The 25,619-nt window shown below is 47.5% G+C and overlaps 2 protein-coding genes across 5 annotated transcripts; one reads left to right on the top strand and one right to left on the bottom strand.

Moving 5' to 3' along the window:
- Nucleotides 1–1,422: 1,422 nt before the first annotated feature.
- LOC121590772 lies at nucleotides 1,423–6,628 on the top strand. Its single transcript, XM_041910741.1, has 4 exons — nucleotides 1,423–2,003; nucleotides 2,080–5,312; nucleotides 5,410–5,634; nucleotides 5,715–6,628. The coding sequence occupies exons 1-4, from the start codon at nucleotides 1,718–1,720 to the stop codon at nucleotides 5,793–5,795; spliced, it is 3,825 nt and encodes a 1,274-aa protein (XP_041766675.1). The 5' UTR covers nucleotides 1,423–1,717; the 3' UTR covers nucleotides 5,796–6,628.
- LOC121590771 (ankyrin repeat domain-containing protein 50) lies at nucleotides 6,354–25,061 on the bottom strand. Of its 4 annotated transcripts, XR_006004485.1 has the most exons (9): nucleotides 24,041–25,061; nucleotides 12,193–17,105; nucleotides 10,731–12,084; nucleotides 10,345–10,650; nucleotides 9,958–10,265; nucleotides 9,665–9,857; nucleotides 9,270–9,582; nucleotides 8,929–9,187; nucleotides 6,354–6,536 (listed from the first exon to the last, which is right to left on the bottom strand). XR_006004485.1 is itself a non-coding variant. In XM_041910738.1 (8 exons), exons 2-8 carry the CDS (start codon nucleotides 16,351–16,353, stop codon nucleotides 8,998–9,000), a joined length of 6,825 nt encoding a protein of 2,274 aa, XP_041766672.1. In that variant the 5' UTR covers nucleotides 16,354–17,105; nucleotides 24,041–25,061; the 3' UTR covers nucleotides 6,354–8,997. The 4 variants fall into 4 exon arrangements, 3 of the variants coding, with proteins under 3 accessions (XP_041766672.1, XP_041766673.1, XP_041766674.1); XM_041910738.1 differs by having other exon boundaries at nucleotides 6,354–9,187; XM_041910739.1 differs by lacking the exon at nucleotides 24,041–25,061 and adding an exon at nucleotides 22,171–22,272 and having other exon boundaries at nucleotides 6,354–9,187.
- Nucleotides 25,062–25,619: the final 558 nt, after the last annotated feature.

The following is a 25,619-nucleotide window of genomic DNA, read 5'->3' as shown; positions in this document are numbered from 1 at the left end:
AGATGACTTAAAGATTTTTAAATCTATATCGTCTGTTGATGACTGCGCATCGCTCCAAAACACCCTCAACCGATTTGCATCATGGTGCTCATCGAACCAGCTAGTTCTATGCCCCGAAAAATGTCATGTCATGACCTTCAGTCGTTCACGTTGTCCCGTTACGTTTGCTTATAACTTCGAGGGTATAGCAATAAATCGTGTACTCTCGATAAAAGATCTTGGTGTAACTTTCGATAGCAGGTTATCATTCCTCGATCACATTGATGTTACCGTTAAAAAGGCTCGTAAAACAATCGGTATGATAAAACGTTTTTCAATCCGCATAACCGACCCTCTGTGTTTAAAAGCGTTATATTGTTCGTTAGTAAGACCGATTTTGGAATACTGTGTTGTTGTTTGGTGCCCCAGCTCATTTACATCGATTGACCGCATAGAAAGAGTGCAGAGATCATTTACTCGGTATATGGTGAGCAAAATGCCCGGATACACGTCAGACACCCTACCGGACTATGAGCAAAGATGCCATCTGTTGGGTCTGGACTCATTAGCAAAACGCCGTCACATTTCCCAAATAATGTTTGTTGCTTCGCTCATATCTAATGCTGTGGATTCACAAATCATTCTTTCATCCCTGCATTTCTATGTTCCAACTCGTTTCTTACGCCCTCGTGCTCCTTTATTTATTCCAAATCGACGCACTTCAGTTGGTTTAAATGATCCTTTATTACGTGCTGTGAGATTGTTTAATTCCTGCGCACACCTGTTTGACCATCACCTCTCCTTACCATCCTTCCGATCCATCCTCCGAGCAAATATTTAATAAGTTTAGTTAATAGGTTTGTTGTTAAGAATTAATTTCAGACAGCAGTTATGTAAATAAATAAATAAATAAATAATACTAATAATAATAATATTTTCGCTTGGTCGGAAATCGCAAAAATATTATTTTTTTTATAGGCCGTCCTTACGAGAAATAAAAAAAATATTATGTTTTGCGATTTGTATGGGGCGAACATACACACACACACACACACACACACACACACACACACACACACACACACACACACACACACACACACACACACACACACACACACACACACACACACACACACACACACACACACACACACACACACACACACACACACACACACACACACACACACACACCAAAATCGCGGTCGGAAATCGTGGCGAAACTGGGATTTTGCGGCTAGGGATTGTTTGATGATAATTTTTAATAGAAGGAGAGCAAAAAAATATTTTGAATGAAAATGCTACCTTGAAAAAAAAAATGAAACAAGAATAATAAATAAACTTCGCAGACATCCGCATCATCCGCTACTTTCATTTAAATTTTTAACCACAAATCGACACATTCGCCCAGTGTCTATACCAGTAAGCTGTCAAATGTGTGCCATTAAAAAACGTCACAGTTCACAAATGCTGCGCAGCGGCGTCGTACGCGAAGTTACCCAAAGAGTAGCAGTTTAACGTGAAATCGCGCTTTATTTTTGATATATTTTATTTATACAACTTTAAACAACTTCCAACTGTTACGTGTGGTGTGTTATACGCGTATTTTTTCGCCTGTGGTACCATAAAATCAGGAAACGCTTACCCAAGCCTCGGCTTGGTAGGAGAAGTTGTACGTGTGTGTGTGTGTGTGTGTATTTTTGTTTTTTTTTTGTTCAGTTAACTCGTATTCAAAATGCCACCAACTGTGGTCACCAACAGCGTTAATCGTGACAATTCGACGCATGTAAATAATATCTCGACGTGTGCAATACGGCGGTCGTCAGCAGCTGATGCTGGTACGTTGGCAGCAACGATAACAACACGCCGATCGCAGAAAAATTTGATCCAGAATAATGCTGCTAACAATGATCGTAAGACTACAAACGATCTTCGGCATAAGCTAATTGACTGCAAAGTGATTTTACAAAATATATTTGCACAAAATGTCTCGTCGAAACAAATTTCCCCAAATGAGAAAGGTTAGTTTGTTTACCGCATGAGCTCTCATAGCCGTATTACCAACACATATTTGCCACTTACGGTTTCCCATTTTAGATAGCAGCAGTGTCATCCATATCGACATTTCAGCAAACAACGAAGATGATAACACCACAAACCCAGTACAAGAGCAGCAGAAAATTGCCGCAGAACGAAACAGCAACGTTACTCGGCGAACAAAACCACGACGAACGAAGACAAATGAAAACCCTAACAATTCGGTCGAAAAGCAGCGTCACACCATCAGCGTCGCTCCGGACGATCATTCTTCGATCATACATCTTGACGAATCCAGTGTCAGCACGAAACGCTCGAGAAATAAGCGTAACACTCAAAGTATTGCCGAAATACCGGATCTAAAAGAAACGCGAAAACAAATACAAACAGACTCCAACGTTGATGTCATCGTACAAGCGCTACAAGACACTGCCGTCCCAGAGAAACGACGAACTGCACGACGCGTATCGTTTCAAACGATTGCGGACAGTGGCAAAAGTAACGTAACTTCCCGCTTACCATCGAAGCGGAAACCTGGCAGCATTATACCTTCACACGAATCCGGTGTTTCTCCACCAAAAAGAACTCCCGATACTCAACCCTCCATTCTAGAACATTCGTCTCAGGCAGTATCTTCCGTGACTAATGAGAAAGAGGTTCTTACCGGGGATGTTAAGGACAATGTCTGCACTGGAATGAAAGGACTGCTGGATAAAATAGACAAACATGTGTTTAAATCTCTCATCATTTCTATCAAACGCATTGCGCCGATACTGCCAGAGGCAGAATTGAAACGGCTCAAGAATCCCGAGCCTGACTCGACGCAGGAAACAACAGTTTCACAGCACTCTTCCTCCAGCAGAGCAACCGAACTGCAAGGTCACAGTGTGACGGAAAAACGACAAACTTTAGAGTGGCAAAAATCAAGTGTAGAAAAACCTCAAATTGTTGTCACATCTCCAATTATTGAAGTGCCAGAATCACCAACTCCCGCTCCGGAGAGCAAATTGCTGAATGTTTCGAATCTCGCTCCACCAAACACGGCAAAACCACAAACCGATACATTTAAAAAGCCACATTCAGCTAAAATTCCACCTGCAGCAAAACCACAATCCAATACAATTAAAAACCCACATCCAGCTAAACTTCCGCCATTGCCACTTTTGGTAGAGGAGGAGAACGAAGATGTGTACGAATTTCTGTCGTCCTCTCAACAGAGCGATTCTAGCACATCAAGTAAACCCGCTCGAAAAGCGAAACAAAAGAAGGAGAAAAAACGAGCTGGACAAACGGCGAAGAAGAACCTAAAAACAGCAACGACAAAACCTAAGGGAAAGACACAAAAATCAGGCAATCTTTTTGGCTTCGATAAGAAAGCCCTAACGAAGGTGATCAAAAACATAGGTGGTGGACCGGTGAAGCAGCCAGCCAAGACTGATTATAAGATTAACTTGGAAATTCCCAAAACACCTCCCGTCGTAGCTCCGCCTCCGCCGGGACCGCCGAGAGTACATACGCTGTCAGACAATTTGGAGCTTCATTTTGACGACCATCCACCGCTAGAAGCTTCGCGAATCCTTAATCCTGCGGTGCAACGCCTAAAACCAGTCCGATCACAAGGGCCCCTCACGTCTACGCCCGCACAAAAATTAGGCCCCGCCAATAGCCCCAGCGTTACATCAATCTCGTGCAATCCGGCATCACCCTGGCGCTTGCAGGAGGATATGATCGTTCCCCGAACCAGCTACATGCACAGGACGAAGGAGATGCTTCCATCGTACGAAAGTATTGCCAGCGAAAACAATAACGTTCCGGTTAGTCCTGCAAAGCATTTTGTTACCGAACGCCGTAAATCTCCATGCGCAGAAACGACGGTGCAAACTGTCGCGGAATTTCCGGCAGAAGCAAATCTGCCCGAACCATCAGCGATCAGCGATAAGGACATTCGCGAGATCGAACAGATGTACAAAGAGCTGAAGGCGACGAGCGAGATGAGCGCTAAATTGATCACAGCTATGCGAAGGTGCAAGACGAAGGGAGCCACGCCGCAGCAGGATCAAAATATGCGGCAAGCTTGCACGAAGTTGAAAAAATGGTACGAGCGTTCGATGCAAGCATTCAACCATTCGATGCGCATTATCGGCAGTATTCAGCGCATGAATAACGGCGTCACGGAACAGCGGCCGACAGCGTGTCCGTCTCCGGTGTTGTCCCAGGAGCAGCAACGAACGGTGGAAAATTTCAACCTCAGCACCGGTCAGTTCCGCTCCATGATAGACGACCTACAGTTGGCTATGAATGATTCCGACATCGAAAACCGTCCTCCACCGGCATCTCTCCCATCCTCCACCTCCTCGAGTGGTGTGACGAAAGTATCGACTGCACTGGCCGAAGCAAAAAGCTCCATCGGAGTTTTACAGTCAAAATGTCCCAAAGATGTGATCGTTTTGCCCGAACGAGGCAATACAGCTAATCGGAATCCGCTGATGCCGTTGAATGTATTGCCACTACCACAGCGTGACAGTCCCTTAATGTCTCCGCTAGCCAAGAAGCTACCTGCCGCCGCCGAGGGGGAAGTGACAAGCCCAAATCTCATCCGGCGCGAGCTTCAGTATGACAAGGAGAACGATGGATCCGTTGCTTTCACTGAGACGCAATCGAAACAACACTCTAACGATGTCCCGCAAACCAAATCCCTTGCGCCGTCCGTCGGCAGTGTGGTAGAGATATTCGACGAAACGACGGATAATGCTTCCGTCAACCTGGACAATGACGCCCACAGCAACGAAAACGACGAGCGTGCTCCGAATGCGGAAAACTGTACGCGGGATTACTTCGGATTCAACGAGGAGGACGATGACGTGGTGGAAAACTCGGTTACCCAGGTTACGCTGCCGATGCCCCTCAACATCTCGAATGAAACGCTTCACCATCGACTGCACAATGTGAAACAGTTGCTTCCCAAGCGACCCATTTTCCGACGGCAGCCAAAACAGCTGCAAAACCGCTCCAGCGGTCCTACCCGGTTTCCGACGAAAAACCTACGCGTGTTCAGCAGTCCCACGAAACGGCCCCATACACTGCGCGAGTTTGTTGCTTCTACACCACGCCCTGGTGGTGGTGTAACTTCCACGGAACAGGCGACAGGACCATCAGCAGCTACGAAGCCGTTTGTCATCGATGCGCCGGATGTATCAGTGATCGAACCGAACTGCGAGAACGTGGAGCCAAACGTGGATCCCGATGTGGTGCTTTTCGACACACCGGACCGACCGGCATGGCTAAACAATTCGGTAAGTGTGAACAAACGCTTGTAAGCGGTTGTGTTACGTACATTTCGCTTCATTATTGTTCATTTTCTTTTCATCTAATTCCTCATTTTCTTTCAAGGCTCATCAAAAAACATATGCGCGGGTACCAAAACTTCGAAAGAAGAAAAAAAACATCTATCTAGCTAATCTGGGGCTGGATGATGACGACGATGAGGAAGAGGAGGAAGACCCGGCCGGCTCGGATGATGTCCAACAGCTCAGCTCAGATTCGGAAACGGACGAAGCGAAACGAAAGAACAAAAAACAGCGCAAAGCTAAACGAAAACCAGTGCCAGTAGAACAGGTAATATATTTAATTAGTAAAAAAAAAATTTTAAAAGGACTTGTGGCAACATACTAAATCTGTATGCTTCTTTTCAACAGACAAAGGATTTCAAAGAGTTTGTCGACAACTTTAACAGCATGTGCGAAGAGGTCGAACGGTATGAGCTGATTGTTGAGTAGCGATCGATCTAATAGTATCGGAGCCGAAAACAACACAACGACGACACAAGCTGCTGGAAACGGCCATACGCGCACACTGTAAAGAAGAAAATGTTTTGTTTGCCACTTCTATTTTGCTAAGCGAATATGTTTCGATTTTAGTTTTGTTTTTCGTACATTACTTTGCATTAATTTGTGGAAGGAAGGTATATTTATAAATCCTTATTTACTTCTGATCACAAGTTAACGTCATGTACTTGTCTTGTCTGTCCTCGAAGGATATGATTTGGTCGTACCATCAATTTAAACGATTTCTAAAGTTTGACCTAGTTTTACGCATCTTTTCCATGACACGAACTATATTCATTCACGTTTTGAAATCAACAATGAAATTCATTTTTTAATATTCTTTTGGAGTGTAAAATATCAATGGAAAGTGAATAATATTAGCGAGACATACAAACACTGCTACTTACCGCGAACAGCTGGGCTACCGGTTCGGAACAGGCTGTTCGGATTCATTATCGAATCAACTTAATATGGACTTCATCCCAAAACATGCCTTACGCAATATTTCTAATTTAATATTGTTTCTTTATTTCTTTTGCACTACGTTCTCTCTGTGTTAGAGCTGGTCACTGTCAATCATATTGAAATGAAAAGGAATTTATTCACGGGATTTTCTTCACTCCTGTATCTAGTGTTGCTTTCGGAGGAAGTTTTCCGTGCTTGTTATGTCTTTTTCGTAACTGATTTCACTATCTGCAACGGAGACACATCGAAATCAATAAATAATAATACATGCTAAATATGAACTAATAAACGAAACGGAAATACTATCAATTCTAACTGAACTGTTGAGAGATGAGTTAAACTGTTACAAAAGAAAAACAAAATCACACATTTTTATTGTTCCGTGGGATCAATCGTTCACGCCGCCGTTACAAAGCCTGTAAACTAACGTATCCTTGCATCCTTGAGTGGCAACGAGGAGAGGGGGCCATCATCATCGAATGCAATTTTTCAGAGTCAGTAGAAGGAAAAGAGGTTAATTATGAATATGACGAACGCGCGAGATGCAACTCAGTTTACATTAGATTACAAATTAAAAATCGACTAGAATCCATAAGTTTACGCATGTTCGTCCAGGAGTATGCCTAAGATGATGACACACGAACACACACACACACACACACACACACACACACATAAAATAATCTTGAACACAAACATTTCATTTTCTCAACAAAACAAGTAGCATTCTCCTCCTATTGTTCTCCCGCTTACATTGCTTTCTGTCTTGAATTATGGCATTTTCCAAGTGGTTTTGTTGAAACAGCATATCGTACAAAAATGCTTAAATGAATCGATTCTACCAAACTGTTCTCATTGCCGGTTGTTTCTTAAACACTTTGCTTCAAATGGGCTGGCGATGGGGAAGGATATTATATGGTAGGAAATGTGGTTGTGCTACACGTCACGGTACCCAAAATAAACGCGTATCTCTTGTTAATGCTTCTTTTCTTTTCTTACAGTCTAAGTTAGAGGTGAGTGCTGTTTATCAACTGGTTGAATTTCAGGTTAATTGATTTGTGAGTGATCTTTCCACACAAAACTGGTCTGCCTCATTCGCGACAACATCAAAATCAAGAGATTCCTTTTGCGACGTGTAAAAGATTGAACGACGAAGGAATCTTGCATCGATCGGCATTTTCCATTTCATTTCGTCCAGATTTAATATATTTCTTTGTTTCACAAGTTTGTTTTTGTTTTTATATCTCTTCTTTATATCATGCAGTTGCTCAACAACCCTAGTATGTAATATGTTTGTTGTGTGAGTGTCACGAAAATATGTCATTCTACCGATTTCCTTTCCCAGCTAAAGTGCTAATTTAATTTGTGATTTCAAATAATGACAACCAATAAGATAAACTTTTAAATAATTCCATCCTATCGCACTTTACAAAGGCCATTGTATTGTTTGCTTCCCTGACGCGTTCAGTTAAAGTTAAACGAAAAGGCTGGAAATGGCAAAACACAACCCACTAAATTGGATAATAGGTGTATAAAAGATACAAAAATAGATTGTCATGGCGGCTGGTATTAAATAATTTCCTATTATTGGTTGGCTAAGCTAAACCGATAAGCGCGTCACAAAAATTGGTATGAAAATAGTATGCTACTTAAAACGAGCGTACATCGTACATACTTTGTAACAACTACCCAAATGTAATCAGTCCAAAACGCAATACGCACACCACTCATTACTGTTTGCCATGGCTTATTAAATTGGTATAAAAATAGATCTCATTTAAGAAAAGTCAAAATACTGGTACAAGAATATCGCAATCTGCGAAACGAGAAACTAAATTAGAAAACCAGGAAAAGTTCTTTCCATATTCCATCATCCCGAGAAGCGATAAGACACAGTGTCGTAAAGTTTTCAAACGATGCTCAATGTGTTTTTGTTTGTGTGTATGTGTGTACGTTTTCGCCCGGTTCATAATTTATGTTTTATGATATTACTTTTAATATATTCCCCGCTGAGCAACTGGACTAACATCTACATGTGATGTTTAGTAAATAGTTCGGTCAAATCAGACCGAAACAGCACGAAATCTTTGATGCGGGTTGTTCATTGCTTCCCTACTACTTGCTATATTCCCGCCGCGTTCGCCGCTCCACTACAACCGGTGATAAACTCTTACATTAAGTTGCGCGTGCTCTCCATTGCTACGGGTGTACGTAAATGCAGAACACACTCTTTGTTTAGTAATAAATGCCACACTATCATCACATACTGATCCAATCTACTACTTAGGCTGCCGCCCGCCGCCAGTCTCACACTCCACCACACATTGGATACAGCTCATCGCATCATGCCACGATCCTTAGCGATAGATGCATGATCGGTCGTCTGAATCGTTATAATAATTAAAAATTTCACTGAAAATTCGGTGCGCACTCTTAAATACTACGTGCCAGGGGGGAAGGAGGAAAGAGTATCATATGTATAAACATTCCAACGCCGCGCAACAACACCGTTTCCATTCCACCGCCACGTGTGGACCACATGCTATAACACACATTGCTTTGTTTTACCACGTTTTCGAGGGGTCCGATCTGAATGAAGCTGCTACCCACTGCTGCTCACCTGTTTGCACACGCTGTTAGTAGGTAGGTCAATTTTACATCCCTGTTTGATTTGCGCCAGTTCAACCAATTACATCTGGCTCTCTTTGCGCCACTGGAACGTGCCCGATTTCACCCCAATACTGGATGAGCCTTGGTTATTTCCACTACTCGATAGCATGTTGTTTGTGCGGCGGATAAGCTGCGCCGCGGAATCTATACGATTGCGTATCAAACGCATCGCCGGATTGGTTGCAATTCCGCTGCGTTTGGATGATTTTCTGCAAAATTAAAAAAAAACACACACATTTCACTTAACTGCGTTCAATACACGAGCGTCTTGGCATCGATGCCGATACCTACCCTCCACCTCCGGCACCACCGCTCGTTCCCTGTAGTTGACCGCTCTCCTTCTGATTGTTGCCGAGAATGATACGCATGTGCGTATCTCGGGCAAAGTGGTTATCGTGCGGGTTCATAATCGTACTGTTGTTCGAAAGGCTGATGTTCATCTCTTCAAACTGCTTGCCGAGCAGGGCCAACGAGGACGGTGGCTGATTTTGTCCCGGAGAGCTGATTTCACTGCTCGGCGAATGCGGTGGCGTCGCGTACAGTGGCGACATACATCCCAGATCGAACAGATCGGCATCGTTCGGATTGATGCGAATGTTAGACGCTATCGGGAAGAGAATGTGGCAAAAGATTCGTCACACACCAGCTTGCAGGAAGGTAAAACATATCGTTCCTTTCTCACTTACCTATATTTGCTTGGTACTCCTCGACATTCGGCAGTACCTGGGAATGTTTTTTGTTCGAAAACTTCGCCACCGAGGACGAAGACGTTTGCTGCTGATGATGCGGTTGGTGCTGTTGCTGTACGATGTGATGCGATTTCGAGTTGTGATGGCGCGAATGTTTCTGAAGTTGCTGCGTAAACGACATCGGCGCTTGCTGGAAATGACACATAAGCAAAACACGATGTGAATCTGGAAGTGACACACAAGCTGCCGTAGGCGGTTGCTAATGACAACCAGGACAGTTAGTTACTAACCTCATTACTGCTACCGGTGGATTGACTAGAGATGACACTTTTACGCTTCTGCAGACTGCTCGTGTCCGAGTGCATCGTGTTTTCGTAGAAATTGTTATTCTGTGTTGTAGAGCTGGTGGTGTTGGAGTTGGTCGACGATACGTTAAGCATTGCCGGACCACCACCGCCACCGGCCGGCATCAGCAGGTTCGGATTGTTCGGATAGCCCGACGACGGCGAAGGATTGTGTATGGAACTGCACGGAGGTAATTCATCCGGCGATTTCAAATTCAGATGGGGATGCATCATCTTGCCACAATCCAAATCATCTGAAAAAAAAACAGGAACAAGCAAACAAATTTACGGGTTTAAGATTCTATGTTTAGTTGAAACCCCTTTCAAACTTACTTTTGGTGAAGTTTTCGAGTATGCGTAGCACATTGTTACGGTTCGACTTAGCCGCCAGCTTGATCGGCGTTCGTCCGCAGTGATCCGACTTGTACGGATTGGCACCGTACTTCAGCAAGTAGCTGACGCACTTTTCGTGTCCTTCCTGTGCAGAAATGCCCAGCGCCGTTGCGCCCTGTTTGCAGGCATGATCCGGAACGGCACCGTAGTACAGCAAAAGCTGCATCACTTCGTGGTTGCCTTGCCACGCACAGGAATGCAACGGTGTTCTAGATTCCAAATCCATCGCATTAACATCAGCGTTACCTACAACGAAAGAAGCGCACATATTTGTGTGAAACAGTCCCACATCAGAACGTCAAATTCCTCCCTCTCGCCATCCTTACCGAGTGTTATCAGCAGCTTCACCATCTCGGCGTGGCCTTGCCAAGCGGACACGTGCAGTGCCGTCCGTCCCTCGCTATCCGGAATGTTTACGTCCGCGTTCGAATATTCCAGCAAGAACTTGACCGCCTTCAGCTTGTTCTCCAGTGCCAGAATGTACAGTGTGGTACGCGAATCGGCATCCTTCGAGTTGATATCACAACCAAACTTCAGCAGCGTTTGAATACACTCAAAGTGTTCCTCCAAGCACGCTAAACGGAACGCCGTCTTGCCATCGTGCGCGCGCTGGTCGATGCACGGTCGATGAATGTTCAGGATTGCCTCCATCACGGCATTGTGGCCTTCCTGGGCAGCGAGATGAAGCGCCGCCTTGCCCTCATTGTCACACTCATCGATCTTGGCGCCTGATTCGAGCAGCTGCACGCAGATATCGGCGTACCCTTCGAAGGCCGCATAGTGCAACGGTGTCCAGCCTGCATTGTCACGATGCGTCTCGTCCAAGCCTCGATCCAGCAGCTGTCGCACCGTCTCCAGATTGCCCTGTGCCGCCGCTACGCTCAGCACCGTACGGCCCTCCGAATCCATACAATCAATGCCGCAGCCCCAGAACAGCAGCAGCTTGACCACATTCGCATGGCCCGAGGTACACGCGGCCCACAGCGGTGTCCTGCCCATGTTGTCGGCCATGTCAGGATCGGCTCCGTTCTCCAGCAGCAGCTCACAGATCTCGGCATTGCCTTCGAACGAGCTCACCAACAGCGGTGACATGCCTTCGTTGTCCGTCTGGTCCGTATTCGCGCCGTACTCTAGCAACGTCGAGATTACCCGACTGTACCCCGAGCTGCCACACAGTGCAGCCACACACAGCGCATTCCTGCCGTCCAGATCCGTGTGATTTACGTCCGCCCCGTTCTCCAGCAGTATCTCCACGATATCATAGTGGCCCATGTACGAAGCAGCGATCAGTGAGGTACGTCCCTGCTTATCGATCGAGTTCACGTTTGCGCCGGCTTCTATCAGTATCTTAACGATGTCCTCGTTGCCGCTCCAGGCCGCCGCCCGCAGCGCCGTACGGCCTTCCTTGTCCGCCCGATCAATTGCACACACACCCGTTTCGATGAGCAGCTTCACCACCTCGGTGTGACCACCCCAGGAAGCGGACCGTAACGGTGTCCAGCCGTCACGGTCCGCATGGTTCACGTCAATCATTCGATACCGACCGGTGCCGTCGCGCAGCGGTTGTTTGTAGGTAAGCAGCAGCTTTACAATCTCCTGATGACCGTTCCTTGCCGCTATGTTGAGTGCCGTCTGTCCGTTGAGATCTTCAATTTCCAGATCGATTGGATCTTTGCAGGCCTGCAGTCCAGGGGGAGAAGAGAAAGAAGAAAAACAGAACAAATATTAACACACACACTCACAAGCCCATGTTTGCCACCGCCTGACATTTTCTCGCTTTTAACCTACATTCAACGCTCGTTCCAGCAGCGTATGGTTTCCTTCGTTCGCCAGAATGTGAATCAGCGCTTTGCCCTTGTGCATCTCGCCCTCAAACATGTCGCACTGCACACCGCTACCGACGCGATCGTTCTGGATGTCCGATTTTGAATCGCCCAGTGCACTACTGCCTCCATCACCACCACCGACACCGCCACTGGTAATTGATGGTCCTGCACTGTATCGATGGCGCGCAAGTTCTGCCGAAACACGACCCGCCCCACCGTCCCTGGCTAGCAGTGCGCCGTCCAACATGCTACCACCACCACCGACAGCACCGGTACAGTCCAGCAGCTCCAGATTGATGGACTTTTGCAGCTCCTGCTGGCAGCTCTTCTCACTCGAGATCAACAGTTCCGCCAGCTCCGAATCGATGTTCTGCGAGCGATCCGACAGCACGGGCGAATTGATCGCGGATGACTCGCACGACAGCGCGGTGTCTGCATTGTTGATGCCCGTCTCGATCAGCAGCTTCAGCACCTTACAGTCCGTCGGCAGGTTGGGCTTGAAGAAATCATTCAAAAAGATCATAAAGTCATCGCCCAGCTGACCGTTGAGGAAACGATCCAGCATGTACTTGGTGCGTGCGGATAGATTGATGTCGTTCCGGCATTCGTCCTCGCACATCGCGCAGCAGTTGAGCAGGTTGGTGTAGAAGCAGTCGCTCAGGTTCGATTTCGTCTCGAGCAAGATCAGCAGCAGATCGAGATCCACATTTTTGCTCGTCAGATACTCGCCCGTCTTGATCAGATGGTACAGATACAGCCGCAGCTTGTTCGGACAGATCTCGTCCGCCACGACCGTGTAGTACATCGATACCATCACGTGCCCCTCGTTCAGATCGCACAGAAACTTTTTCGTGCTAAACTTCACATCGATCAGCCAGTCGCAGAACGAGTTGTGGAAGATCCGCACGGCACACGGGTTGAGCGGGCTGTACTCCACGATGTTGCGCATCAGCTCGAGCCGCCGCTCAAAGTCCTCCATCTCCAGCGTGTAGTTGTGCGTGCGGAGACAGTTGTAGATGAAGTACTTGTCCACGTAGCTGTTGCACACGAGCAACACGTTCAGAATCGGGCGGATCTTGCTGTACTGCTTCTTGTTGAAGGACTTCTGGCATATGTACAGGTACAAACCGTTCAGCGTGCACGGTATCAGCTTAATCTCGCGGAAGGTGAAAAAGTTTTCCCTTATCCCGTTCAGCACTTTGTACAGATACAGCAGACACCCGTTCGACTTGATGTACAGCTGGTTGAGGCTCTCGATGATGTCTTTGGTAAGATTGATGCCCCGGAAGTCCGTGTTCAGCCGGTTGATGATGTACTGCTGCACGTCCTTCACCACGTGCGACTTGCGCAGATCATCCAGCGTTAGCTTCTTGAACCCGGTGAACAGTTTGGTGATGTTTTTGTTCTGCTTTTTAGCCGTACACACCATGAACAGCCATTTCGGCATCAGGTGGATGTGGTTCGAGAGCAGTTCCGCTATATTGCGGCTCTTCGTTACCTGCTTGCCCTTCAGCGTCGATATGAGATTGCCGTCCTGGATGTAGTTCTCGTCGATCGAGTCAATCAGCAACAGAAGCGCGTTTTTCGGCGGACACAGCTCCAGCAGTGGGAACAGTATCGCCTTCTTGAAGCAATCGTCCGGATTCTTCTCGATGCTGTCTACCGTAAGCGATTCGAAAATGTCCGGATTGCTGAGCAGCATCTCGTAGTACCCGTCCGCTATTACCTGGCGACAGTTTTTCGACTTTGGCAGCGGAGGCGGTATGCTCGTTTCCATCAGCTTCGTCGTACGCATCGTATGCTGTTTCTTCTCCTCCGAATCGTTCCGCGCTGCCGGTTGTTCTGGCGTAACCATCGGTTCTGACTGTTTCGCTTTCTCGCTTTCGTCCAATTTTACAACCGCGTCCTCTTCTTCATCCTCCACCAACTTAATATCACTCATATCGCCTTCGGCAATCGCTTCTCCACCACCTTCGAGGATAGTGTCATCCTCCTCCTCCGGGGTCGGTTTCGTACCCGGATGGCCCTTGTCCTGCTGTTCCTGCCTACCGCTGTCATCTTCCTTTGTTGGTGACATCTTTTTTGGACTCCGAATCGTACTGCCAATAGCGATTGGAATCTTGGACACCTTCGCCGGCCTGCCCGGACTCATCGTCGCTTTGTCCAGCTTTTCATCGTCATTCGACTCTTCCGCTCCTGCAATGCCGGACCCCGCTTTCGCCACTGCAGGCGGATGCGTTTTGTACGGATAGTTCGGTTGTTCCCGGTCACGGCTTAAACTTTCTACCGGTTCCGATTGCTGGCGCGATACTTTCTTGCGATTGGAGCAGAATTCGGCCACTCGCTCATTAATTTTCATTTCCGTTCTAATCGCATCCTCCAACTCCTTATCGACGGCTTCGTTCGAACCGTCCGTCGCGTCCGTTGTCGCAGGTTGATTAGAGCCGTGGCTATCGCCTGCCGGTTGGAGTAATGCCGGCTCCGCTTTAAGCTGTTGCTGATCCGCTTCCGGCAGACAATCGTTGCTAGTATTGACCGGCTGCAGTTCGTTCGCTTCCACGGATACTTCCGACAGGTTGATTAGCTCCGGTGGACCAACGCCACAGCTGCCTGTGCTGTTCACGTAGCTTGAATGGCTTAAAATTTGCAAAATGATGCTCCGAATGAACATACTCAAGCTGTGGCACTCGGGATTCTGTGAGTTGACAAAGTAGCATGCCAGCAGCCGCCTGTTGAGCATTCCTTTCGTGCCCGACGTTCCCTCGATGATGTCGTTACAAATCGACGTTTTGCCCGACCCGTTTGAGCCCAGCACAAGGTAACCGAGCGAAGGCAGTCCATTCTCTCCACCCCGATGGTGCCCCCCTCCATCCGTCGGTGGCACTCCGCTAGCTGCCGCCGCTTGGCCGCTCCGGGCAAAATATCCTCCTGGTCCGGCTGGAGGTACAGACGAAGCGGAAGGTGTGGATGCCCCTTCCGTGGGCTGCGTAACTCCTGCCCCGACCGTTGGTACCGGAGGCACCGGTTTCTTCGATATCCGTTGCTCCAAACACATGGCAATCTTCTTCAGCACCCACTCGCGGTTCAGATGAGCGCTAATTATCGCCTCGCCGCTTCCAGCGCCGCCTGCATTCGGATCGGTTAAGTTGTTGCTGCCACCACCGGCCTTCGATCCCCGATCCGTGGTAAGTGCGGAAAGCGGTGGGGCCGACGGTTTGGGAACGACCCCCGCATCTCCCTCGTCGCCGCCCACCATCAACTGCGCACCCTGCAGATCGGCCTGCTGTTCGTTGTCCTCCTGGGATCGTTGCTCGGTCGCAGTGCTCGACCGTGTGCGGTTTAGCTTGGCCAGCATCTCAAGCTTTTCATTGCAGCGCGCCTCCAACTCGTTCAGCGATTCATTGATGTCGAGATCTAAGTTTTTGTCCTCTTCCTCGCCGGCCAGTGTCTTGTACCCACCAACGGCCGCCACCGCTAGTGCTGCCGACGAGTCGGGTTCGTCCCCGGTAGCATCCCCACCATCACCAGCCGGCTCTGGGTAGTGATGGTCAGCCGCCGCCCCATTGCTGCTGTTCACGTTGCGCTGCACCAGATCGGCAAAGTGTTCCTTTCGCGCGAGGTAGGAAAAGTTCGAACTTTGGTACGTTTTGTGAAGCTCGATTTTCTTGTGCATTTGGGACGTATCCTTCAGAAAGTCCCGTATCCGTCGATCCTCCAGCTCGGCATTGATGATCTTCGTGTCGCGCTCCGCTTCGCCACTGAAGGTGCCAGCGTTGGCCGTGGCCGTGTTCTGCCGGCTACCACCGCCAACACCATTCCCATTCTGCATCGCCGGTGCATTGTTTAGCACCTTTACCGGTCGTTCGGATTTTTTCAACGGCGTCGCATACAACATGTCCTTGCTGTTGAGGGCGAGATTATTTTGCACCTTGCCTTCGCCGTGTTCGTCACCCTCGGCACTGGATCGATTCCGACCTCCTGCTACTACTCCTCCTACTCCTCCTCCTCCTCCCTCCATCATCACAGACGACACTCTGTTGCCGGTAGTTGACGTTCCGTTCCCGTTCCGCAATGCCTCATCGGTGTGACAGGGAAGATTTTCGTAAATATCATCAGAATTCATTATTTTCCCCTGCTCCTGACCGTTCACCGTCTCCGTGCCTATATGGTGAAGAATTTCCTTCCGAATATTATGCAAGCTGTAGCATCTTTTTGATCACTCAAACAGGATCTTTCTCAATTGCTCCGGTCGGTGGTTGCTCTGGGGTTGTGATAGAGTGACGTAGTAGCACGCGATCAATGGTGTCGTCGTCCTTGCATCTGCACTGCGCGCCAATCCTTTTGCCTACTACCCTCCTTCTCAGTCTTCAGTTTCGCGCGTAATTAATTAGGCTCGCGATCGGTTTGTTGTGTCGAAAATTGTCGCGTACAAGCGAGTGCATTCTTGATGCATTGTTTCATTGTATTGCTTTCACGTGCGCGCCTCAACGTCCAACGGATGGCTAGTGTTGCATTCGTCAATCTTATAAAAATACACAAGCATCATCCACCAATCGTTCACCTTTTGCTGGGTGATTGCAGCCTCCGCCCCGTAGTACTACGCTGACTGGTGTCAAAGCGTGATCGGACCCCGATTGCTGCTCTCCTCTCCTCCTTGTTACGCAAACACGGCTCTAGTATCCCAATTATTGCAGCAATGTTGGCGCGTTTGACACGACGAACCGCGATGACGGCGGTTATCCGTTGGGCGAGACACCGCACTTGCCTGACGCGGCCGCGCTCGACGATGGTACCGATCCGTTGACACGGTTTGCACGATGCGTTCCGAATGCGTACTGCTGCGCTCCCAGCGCGTCTTAATGATGAGGGGACAGTCTAAAAATAGATAGAGAGAAAGACACACACACACAAATACAGAAACAGTCACCAACGAAATCAGTAGCGGTTCTAATATGGTTTTTGCAGCAGTTTCAGAAAGTTTTAAGGAGGACACGCTAGACAGGGGGCGTTCATCGACTAATCGAATAGCGGGAAAGCGTGCGTAGGAAACGGTCCCTGAGCCCAGTATCATCATCATCATCATCCACATACAAGCAACTGGCCACAGTGCACCATCATGTCGAAAATTTATGTTCTGTACGGCTCCGACGCCAACGCAGGGAGGAGCAAATGCCCTACTACCGAGAAATCTTACTGCAGACAGCAGACAAGACAGACGAGAGCACTCCCCATCGAATAGCTCGTGCCACTCCTGATCCCCTTTCTGACATCGATCCCAAAATCGAATGCAATCATATTTAACGTCGGAAATTGCGGAAAGCTCCACACGCATCAATAACAACATTACGCCATCAGCCAGGCGGCAGCCAGAGGAAAATAGAATACCTTCTATTCCGCTCGTAATCACATCACTAGGCCGCAATCGATACTACCACGCTCGTTACTAGTTTTGGCGTGGTTGGGGAATAAGAAAAACGGGGTAGCAACACGCAAGACGCCGCAATCTCCCACTTTGACCCCACTATCGATCAACCAATTTTAAGTAGAGACCAATATATTGTATTATTTTAAAACATCGGCAATCTTCACAAATAACTGGTAATGGCGGCTAGGCATGTAGTACTAACTTTAGCATGGGAAAGTAGTATTTTTAAATTACTCCCGAACACAGCCTATCGCACTCTGCTTCATAAACCCTTCGCACTACTGGACAGCGTACATCGATTGTCGATTTTACGATGCAGACGAGCAGGAAGGACCACAGTCCTCATCACTTTCGCCGAACTCCGAAGGGATTTTGGGCCAAAGTGACGACCACGGTGAGATCATCCTCTCCGCACATTTGCCGATTAGGTTGATGCCGATTGCCTCGTTCAATTGGACCGATTTTGGACATGACGACATACTGCTTAGAACGAGCTGTGTGGGTTTAGTAACTGGCAAAAGGAAGAGCGTTGCTGTGACTGGCGTTGTAAAATTTGCGTTGAGAAGCAAACTGTCGTCAATAGCATTGACGTTGAATCATAATTACCACACGAGCATGTTACAGTTTATAGTAGAGAATTAGCACAAAAAAGCATTTGTAATCTCATCTGATGGGGCCACCCTTTTTGCAAAGGAATAGGCGTCCTTGCCTTATCTAATCAAAAACATGATTAAAATGTTTTTATACTAAAAAGTACGAGAGCAGCATTATCTAACTTACTTTAGATAAATAGGGAGAGATAGTACCGTATAAAACAAAATAGTTTGACAATCTCATTACACATACCTAAAGGACGATCTGTGATACAAAGCGAGCTAGCTCACGAACAAGGCGCAACATCGTATCAACATTTTATTCTTGTTTATTTGAGTCATTTTAGCATCGACTCCCTATCGATACCACTCCCCCCTCCCATCAGTTGGAGGAAGAATTCAAACGCCACTAACCTAAATGTTGTAACAGGCCCTCCCCTTCACCGAACAGCCTCGTGCTGTCTGTTTTGTGGTGAGTCTCTTTAGAACCGCGTGTGGTTCGGCTGGGCCCCCTATTGCCAGCAATAATCAACTCATTACGAAACCATCAGAACACGGGTAGGCAATGAAAGGGGTCACAATGAGAGGAGAGGGGTCTAGAAAAACGAAATATTATTAACGTGCGCGTTGAAAACCGTACCCCATCCGGGTGTTTGCGGCTGATGCTGGCCAGTGCAGGGCCATAACCAAGAGCAAACCCAAAAACCGCCTATGAGTGGTTGTTCTTGGCGTTCTTTCCCGTTGGACGCGGGGATCGCCGACGATGTCGCCCATCAGCTGGAAAGTAAATTTAGATGTAGCCCCCCAACATATCTTCCCGCTCTTTCCATCCCAATTGCTAGAGCATAGTGAAGATGGTTTGCACGGCTTAGGAAAACACATCTCCAGTCCCTACACTACGCACGGTTGGGTCGCCAGGGTTCCCGTGGAGCACAAGAAGAAGAGGAAAAAACATGTACAACACATAGAAACATATGGCAAAGATCCACCATGACTACGGCCCAGTGGGCATTCTTAATCCCACGAAAGGTTTAAACAACACGGAGGAACCTTTTCTTTTTCACTTTCGCCTAGCGTTTACCAAAGTGTGCCACGCTTGCAATGCCGTCAAATCTCCAACAAATGTCGTCTGTCCAGCTGTCACATCGTTACGTTCATCGTTTGCCTTTCTACCCTCTCCACAACAAATTTCTGGCTCTCAAGCACGCAATCGCTATCCAGCGGGATTGTTTAGCATTCGCGTGCGCCAAAACAGAGTGTGTGCGTTTCATCACCGTTGTTTATGTTTCGCTCGTTTCGCTCTCTGCAGGGTCACTGTAATGTTTAGTAAAACATCTATTAGAACAAATTAATAATCACCCACCGGTTTCGATTCAACCTCGCTGTCCCACCGTGTGTGTGTCTCATAACAAACTCTAGAGGTTTAACCAAAACATGCCGTCCGGTGGCACCTATATAGGAACCACCACGCGACGAACCCAGAGATCAAAACCTCTTGTTTGCTGCCTGCCTGCACTGCCGACTGTGTGTGTCTGTTGCCGTAACAAACAACAAGCATATTTATTTATTTTTTATTTTTCGATCCGTCTATTTAGCATGCCGCCCCATGCAGCAAGCATTTAACCTTACGCTAAGAGCTGTGCGCGGGAAAGAAAAACGATGCTGCTAGGCGCCAAATGATGAAACAGAACTGATAGAAAATTCCGCTTTTATGCATCACTCATCTCGCATGGTGCTAGTTATTCGATACACACACACACACACACACACACTTCCTGTGTCCCGCTAATTTGACCCAATTTTCATCGATACACAGAAGCTCGTTGCTATATTGATGCGAACGTGTAGCTCGCGGGGCCCACCGAAGACAAGCATTCCATCCAAGCTGAAAGGGAACAGAGTTTTGCATCATGAAGATTAAAAGGCAGTTGACGGTGGGATACACTTGCTATAGTGCTTAAGTCCCAAATTTCGCGTTATCTTTTACTTAGCATTACTTAGCAAAGCACCAGCAACTCAAATTGGTGATGTCACAAAGTGCTATTTTCGCATTCCAGTGAGCTAGACTTTATTTTTTTTTTTTCGCATGATCTCATTTAGACGTTTTTCACATAATCTGATGAGTTTTTTTTATTAGAAGCAATCAATTATAATCAGCTCGTGATTCGTTTTGAACAGAATATTCTTCTTTTTTTAAACTCGGCTTTATGACGCAGTCCACGATCCAGAGAATGTGAAAAATTGATAGGGCTGGTACTACGCCCCGTTTTTCGCAACGCTGCATGCAGCAAAACGCGGCAAAAACGCAACACACGGCCCCACGCTCTGTAGAGAGATTAGGACGAGGAAGAGAAAAAAAAACACCGCGTACAGCATGTGTCCACACCCGAACTAAATAATTAAAACATCAAAAGACATATCAGCACGGGGAAAACAATTATCCATTGGTGCGGAACATAACACAATGTTAAAATTGTTGCCCTTGCCCTGTAAATTTGTGAAGCACGAGCAAAGCCATTTCACCGTTCTACCAGGTTCATGGTTTCAGGCTAGAGGTGTTTATAAACAGCTCCACCTTTTTCCAGCGCAGTTTCGTTACACCACGTCACGTTTGGATGTACCGGGAGTCCGCTAAAGGGCACCTCTTATGACCCTCTCTCTCTCTCTCTCCTTATGCTATAATGCTGGAAACCGGATGGATGGGCTTTCATTATTATATCGGACGGTTTAGGAGTCGATTTACGGTTACGTTGTACGCATCGGGAGCCACCCAGCAGCAACCATCCATCACCAGCAGAGCAAGCAGAACCAGTTCAATTAGTAGCACTTTGCACCACGTTTTGCTGGGCCACAGGCAGAAAAAAAAGGGACGGGGACCGCCCATCGGGCCCTCCAACGGAATGTACGATACAACGTGGTCACTGTGCGGGGCAGGCAACCCACACACACACACGGCACTCCGATTGTTTTCCACTTTCGACAAAGGTTCTAGCTATACACAGCGCGACACCATCTTTATTATGCTACCCTTGCTCTAGGCTCTAAACCCAGTGCACTAGGTCCAGTGACTGACGTGACGTATGAGCACACTGCAATCCACAGAATACTTATTGCGGCACATTTCTTCCCGTTTCGTACATGGCCGACCGAGCCTTGAGTGTCCCCGCATCCAAGTAGTCCACGCACGACGATGACATCAGCTGCCAGTACAGCGAGAGTAGACTGTGCTCTGTTCAAAGCTCCGGCACAAAATCGATTCTAGCCGATGAACCACACCGGCCTACTGGGGATGCCTCAACCAAGCTGTATGTGGCGCACGGGGTGTGTGTTCGGTGTTCCGTCGAACGAGGAACACCCAAAAAACTGCGACCAAAAACTTTACCAGCCAGCCTTCGCCAACCTACTCACTATCCCTTAATGGTGCATCGTGAGGGGGGTTTTTGCAACATCCTGTCTACCCTTCTTCTTCTTTTTCTTCAGTCAATCCTCTTCGGCATTTAAGTGGGCCTACACACAAGCGTACCCTACACAAACTTCACACGCAGCCACCAGGGTTAAATAGGTGTGACGCCAAGGTTTTGTCTTTCCAAGGAATTGCCCACTTGCCCACGCACACACACACACACACATTATCGTTGTCGACCACTGTATTACATCGCCGGAAGAATACCACTATTATCTCGCGAAATCCCCACCGTAGGAAAAATCGATGAACTCGCGGGAAGGCAACATCACAAAAAAAATCTCCATAAAAAACCACAGGATGTCATGCCCTTTGCCGAACACGTAATGAAATTAAGGTACGAACATCCAGCTATCCAGCGTCCGGCGGATGATGAACTTCAACCTTTCCCCGCACCGATTGCACTGCCGCTCCTCAGCACCTCTTCCTTTCTCTTCTGCTTTCCCTCTCACTGCTCACCTTTCGCGCGGATCGGTTTTTAGCAGCATATCCGTTCTGGATGACGTTTTCCCTGATACTGCCTCTGCCAGCCAGGCTGCTCGAGATTCGTTCGACCTCTCCGGAAAGGCATGGTTCGCCCACGGGTTTTCCAAATTTCGCAAAGGATGTTTGGGAGAACAAACAAAGCATTAACACACACACATACTCACACACTCGGGATGTTGCACGAGAGAGCGAGAGAGAGAGAGAGAGAGAGAGAGAGAGAGAGAGAGAGAGAGAGAGAGAATGCACAGGGAAAATCCTGCGAGAGAGGACAATTGTTTCGTTTGAAGGAGATTACTTCGGCGGACAAGTGTATATCCTGCCGCGTTCTTCCGGTGACGCGTGCCCTCCAGAACAATTTGCAGCAGGGTTCTTTCCTCCACTGAAAGCAAGAGTGAGCAGGAAAAAGGAAAAGAAAAAGGAGCAAAGAAAAAGGAGCAAAGAAAATCGGGAAAATGGTGGTGGTGAGAGAGAGAGCGGTGAGAGTCTGGGCAGAACTCGAGGCGGCAATGGAAAATTCTCTCGCGTGGAGATTTTCCGACCAAATCCTGACAACTCGCCGGGGATCGAGCCATCTTCGCAGCTGTCAACCTTTGTGGTGCGTCACATACATAACCACCCACCACCATCACAACGTCATCGTCATGCTGGCGCAATGTGTTTCCACTGGGCGGGGGGAGGGGGTGTTAAACTTCCACCGGATTCAGAAACACACACTTGATTATATCAACCACAAAAATATACCCGCCTATCTCGGTTTCAGCGGGCAGGATGCATCTTCCCACTTCCTGTACACGTGTTCGATGTGAAAAATATTAGAAAATAAAATATATTGGAAAATGTGTGTCCACTCTGTTACAGATTGATAGCACTATGTACTCATCATGTAGACCTTCAAAAGATGCGTTTAAAACTCTGTTTTGAATTGGTGTGCATCTTTCAGTGCCTTTTTCATTCGATTAACTCTTTTCAATTGATCGATTCCACCGTATCTCATTCCCAGCACGACCGAGAGACCGTTGGACCTATCACCATGGAAACAGCTTCATGCAGGCACATGCTTTGCGTGTATGCGCCTGCACGATGATGAGACCGTAAGATGGACAGTTGACCAATGAAAGATTGTGATCGGAGCGTTTATCTTGCACTGACAAGAGCGTCTACTAGTGCGTTACCCTTACCCACGACGTTTTGTTGTAAATGTGTATCGTTTTTTTTTTCTTTTCTACTAATACACAATCTTCTCGGTATCTAAAGCAAACAATGGTGACTCTTTCCGGCATACGTTTCAATCGATTGCTTTATCTCGTTCGTATTACAATCTGCAAAATCCGAAGAAGGGAGAGTACGTCCGGTCGTGACACGGTCCCATTCGTTTGCCGTATCCATAATAAACGAAAAAGTCGGCACCACTACGGGCATGGTTTCACCATACCTCAAACACCAAAAAGAAACCCTCTCCTTTTGTGGCAAAGATGCAAGCCGCCATGCATAACCCACCCCTCGCGGAAGGAAACGCAAACGCAAGAGAAGAGAAGGAAAAAAAAGTAATAATGCACACCACCATCACCCCAGTGCGCAAGTGGTTAAGGGCAGGAAGAACCGTTCTCCTTGCATATGAAGCGCCTGCTTTGCTGGCCAAGTGCACACGCATTGATGATGCGGGTCGGACTGGGCCGGGCCGGGCCAGCCAGCTTCGCCTGTCACTGGGGAGTAGGGGTTGTTCACGTCCCTCTTGATCAACGCCTCGTACCGCCGCCACCCCCTATCATAACAGGCTGGTACATACACTGCACCACTTTAAAAAAAGGTGTTACTAAATTTGCATTCGCACATATCGACTTACCCCGAAAAAGTACAGTTGGATGGTAGAGTTGGTGAGTTTTCTGTTTTAGTCTCTCGCTTACTGCTTTTCCTTTCTTTCTTTCTTTCTTTCTGGAAGCGTACGTGTGTGTATGTGTGTGTCCTTCTATTGTGGGGCCCCCCTTTTACTCTTTTGCTTTTATGTTCCGCTTCACGGCCAATCGGATGAAGTTATCGGTTGTGCACACTTTGGGTTCCGTAACTGGGGATTCAAGACTCGATGGACGATACTGCTTCGTTCAATTCAATCGCGCACTTCTTTCTTTCCTTCGTGGTCAATGTTATTTTGAGCTATGCCCAATTAATCACACAAACGAGTGCTAATCGCTTCTACAGAGAAGGCTCTTCCATTTCTGCCTTGCTTTGCTTCACATTCGTACGGCACACGCTGAAAGCTCTCCCCGTGCAGCACCGACCAAGCAGGGTGAGAAAAATCGATGAAATTGATTGCTTCAAAACACGTTTCACACTTTTCACTTTCCGATAAGTCAAGCATTAGCACAAACGAACGGCAAAGAACACTATCCCCCGCGCGGTCTAGACGCATCTGCACCGCCGTGCGTTTTAATTTGCCAAGATATCAAACCCCACAAACGCTAACCATTCTGCGTCCCAAAGCACTGTCGCCGCTGCCCGAGAACGCTCGCACCGAGAAATTGACTCTCCTCAACCGAACGCCCTTCTGCACTACCGAAACGCACCATATGTGCCAGGCGCCGAAACTAAAACAGAAAGAGTTAACCTTTCCGGGAGACCGACGCCCGAAATGGGCCCCCCGTTTTTGCTTTCGCTCCCTGCGCGTTTAATTACGGCACCAGTCCGGCCTGGCTGCTGCTGCCGCGGTGACACATTTTGCTTTTGCTTCACTCTTTTTTTCTCGTGATCCCAAACGCCAAATGCTGGAAGAAAACAAATCTTCCTCGGCAGAAAACGAACGCCTCGTTTTTACGCACACAACCATACGTGCGCACGACAGCGCACGCGCTAACGCTCTCCGGTGGTGTGCGTGCTAGCGAGGCAAACTATGTAAACTATGTTTACTCGCTCTCTCTCGCGCACCTTCTCGGGCGAAAGTGATCTAAAATGTCGGAGCCGTATGATGAACAGTGTTTGACATTTGCGAAGCAGCAAAAGGAAAAATGAAAAAGATGTGGCAGGTGGGGGTGCGTTTCAAAAGGTTTGAAACGGTTGTATTCAGTCAGTATCACTTCAAATAATTAATAAAGTAGCTAAAATCACCTCTTACTGGCAAAATTATACAACATAGTGTGATTTTTTGGCTGGAAATCACCAAATTCGACTTACACGGAAATTCGAGTTACGCCCCAAAAATCCAAATTTGCTTAAGCAGCTAATTTTGGCATGCTAAAAATCGCTGCTTGAATTTGCTTGCTGCAGTAGATAAACAGCATTAAAGTTCCCGGTGGGTCTTTCAAACAGCGCTTAAGCAGGCAGCAAGGCGTCATCAATGAAATAAACAACAGGATTTGTTTTGTTTGTGTACTTGTGTATATTTTTAATCACTTCACTCAATATACCTCCTTCAATTAACTTAACTAGCT

This window comes from Anopheles merus, chromosome 2R (assembly GCF_017562075.2).
Source record: "Anopheles merus strain MAF chromosome 2R, AmerM5.1, whole genome shotgun sequence".
NCBI lineage: Eukaryota > Metazoa > Arthropoda > Insecta > Diptera > Culicidae > Anopheles > Anopheles merus.
The sequence above is the reverse complement of the archived record's forward strand: the minus strand, read 5'-3'. Positions and strand labels throughout refer to the sequence as shown.